Here is a 2,440-nt window from a genome sequence, read left to right as displayed (position 1 = left end):
GTGTGATTGTGCACAAGGTACTGGTCAAAATTGCAAAAGGACTAGCACGAATCTTGAAATAATGCTGGTCATTGGATAAGCTAGGGACCCCCACGACTATGTAGAATCGCTGCGTTGACGCGCCTTTGCCTCGCTCAAGTGCTTTGGTCCGAAAATCTATTTTTATTTTTCCTTTACTTTTAAAGCTCTTACTACTATTGTTGATGATTATCAATCAATAAATCAGTGAATTGTTCAAACAAAATAACTTGCCCGCTGCCTTTAATTGTTTGTCCACCATCACCCACATAATTCATACCACTACTCCACAGCTTAACATGGCCTAGTTACGCTACATTACCTGCAATCCTGCACAACGGTCCTCGCCCTCTGTTTGAGTCTTACTCGATCCGGTAATTCACTGGCCGTACTTGTACTACGAATAAAGCAGGCTGTCCTAGACAAGGAAAATAGGCCAGGAGTGGTTCGTGACGCTTTCATAAAATGTGAGTCGATCGGGAGATCAAACCAAACCTAATGACTTTGCAATCTTTTTTGGTCGACAGTAAATACGTACTCGCGGACTTATTATGTGGTGCTCAATATATAAACACCACGTTTAGATTCTTTTTATCTATTTTTGCGGGGATAGACGATGAGGAAACATTATCTTGGACACATATACTGTTCGATCTTAGCACTGAACCTTTCACTGTGATGGACCGTGTTAATAGTTATTTTCAGAGATTACAAGAGTAGGGCTACTAACTAACACCAGCAATGTGCTACTGCAGTAATTACCGGATCATCATCAGTAAGTACGCCGCGGGGTCTAGGCGGAGACGCGCTCTGGTCACGGCATGGCCGGTGCCTCAGGCTCCGGCTCGGCGTTCAGGTCGAGGAAGACGCCTGAGGGCCGTGGCGGTGGCTTGGCGTCCTCGGTGAGACGCGCGTCCACGGATGGCCGCTGTGGCTGTGTCGGTGCTGGCTGTGCTGCTGGCGCCAGGTCCTCCCAGAAGCTTGGGCGCCACGACGATGGAGCACGTGCCCCTGCGCTGCTGCGCGAGACGAAGCGGCAGGTGGCGTCGCGCATGCGGCGCAAGATGGCGGAGAACTCCTCCACCTCGGCGTCGGACACCTCCTCGGTGGCGGGCCGCTTGCGCTTGGCGGTGGGCGCGTCCATGGTGTTTGTTTGGTGGGTGGGTCGGTGGGTGCGTTGCGTCTTCACGCCTGTTTCATTCTTTCGGAAGGCTTTGGGCAATAATACTATGTCTACGGACAAGTTGTTACGGAAGCTTACTTACGGACATACGTGTCTGATTTTGCTTGGTTGTGTGTTGAACGTGCGGACCCAACTGCTTCTGTTTGGACCAATTGAGGGACAGTAATGCTACACCTACAAAATTTGTTTACGGATCAGTCTTACGGAGGTGACCTGATTCACCACGATTGGAGAGTCCACAGCAGTAGGTCCGATTTTTCCGCTTCCAGATTCATGGCCGATTGCCACATCAGCCTGTAAGGGCCACTTCTTTTCGGCTTCTTCAGCGGCTTCTGGAAGAAGCTTCTCCCCACCAACTTCTCCCAGAAGCCCAAACCTCAAATATGTTCTAGCTTATAATCTTATTTAGCCCAAACTAGAATATAAGCCAGAAAAGTTTTAGGATCCGGGCTTCTGGGAGAAACTGGTGGGGAGAAGCTTCTCCCAGAAGCCACCGGAGAAGCCCAAAAGAAGTGGGCCTAAGTCTGTCCGTAGCAGATTTTGTCCGTAAGTCTAGCATTTTCGATTGAGGGATGCCATGACCGCGTCCGTATGAAATTCCGTAAGATCATTTCGTACGTGTAGCATTGTTGGGCTTTGGGTTATATATATAGCACGCGCTGTTAGATGTATATATCTGTATTTTGTAGTTTCCTCATATGTTAGGGGGCTTTCTGCATATGTGCACCTGTACATGTACTATATATTGTGGCATTTGGCCCCCTGGTAATACAACAAGTATAGTGCCCTAACATGGTATCAGAGCAAAATTGATCCTGCCCGGCCGACGTTGCTTGTTCCGTCGCGCGTTCGTCCCTCCTAATCGATCTCGAGGCCGCCCCTGCCTGGTCTGCTGGTTCGATCTCCTTCGATCTCTGCCTTCTCTGCCTTCGATCTCCAAGTCCCCCGCCCGCGCGAGTCTCTCCTGCTTCGATTCCCTGCCCCGCCCGCGCGAGGCCGTCCCCGACACAGCGCCGCCCGATTCCCGGTCCGCCCGCGCGAGGCTGCCTCTGCTGCTCTTCGATCCCCGCCCCCGCCTCCCGCCAGGAGATCGAGCCCGCCCGCCAGATCGTCGATCGCCAGGCCTCCCTCCGCTCGATCTCCGCGTGCCCCCGTACGCCTCCTGCCAGGCCGTCGCCCGCCAGGCCGTCGCCCGGTCGTTCTCTGCTGGCCCGTGCTGATCGCCCCGTCTCCCACGCT

General features: G+C 52.6%; 1 protein-coding gene across 1 annotated transcript; it reads right to left on the bottom strand.

Moving 5' to 3' along the window:
- Positions 1–832: 832 nt before the first annotated feature.
- Positions 833–1,162, bottom strand: LOC127315921 (protein NEGATIVE REGULATOR OF RESISTANCE-like). The gene has a single exon (XM_051346361.2). The coding sequence runs from the start codon at positions 1,160–1,162 to the stop codon at positions 833–835; it is 330 nt and encodes a 109-aa protein (XP_051202321.1).
- Positions 1,163–2,440: the final 1,278 nt, after the last annotated feature.

Source organism: Lolium perenne, chromosome 7 (genome assembly GCF_019359855.2).
Source record: "Lolium perenne isolate Kyuss_39 chromosome 7, Kyuss_2.0, whole genome shotgun sequence".
NCBI classification, from domain to species: Eukaryota; Viridiplantae; Streptophyta; class Magnoliopsida; order Poales; family Poaceae; genus Lolium; species Lolium perenne.
Note: the sequence above shows the minus strand (reverse complement) of the source record. Positions and strands in the feature narration are given on the sequence as shown.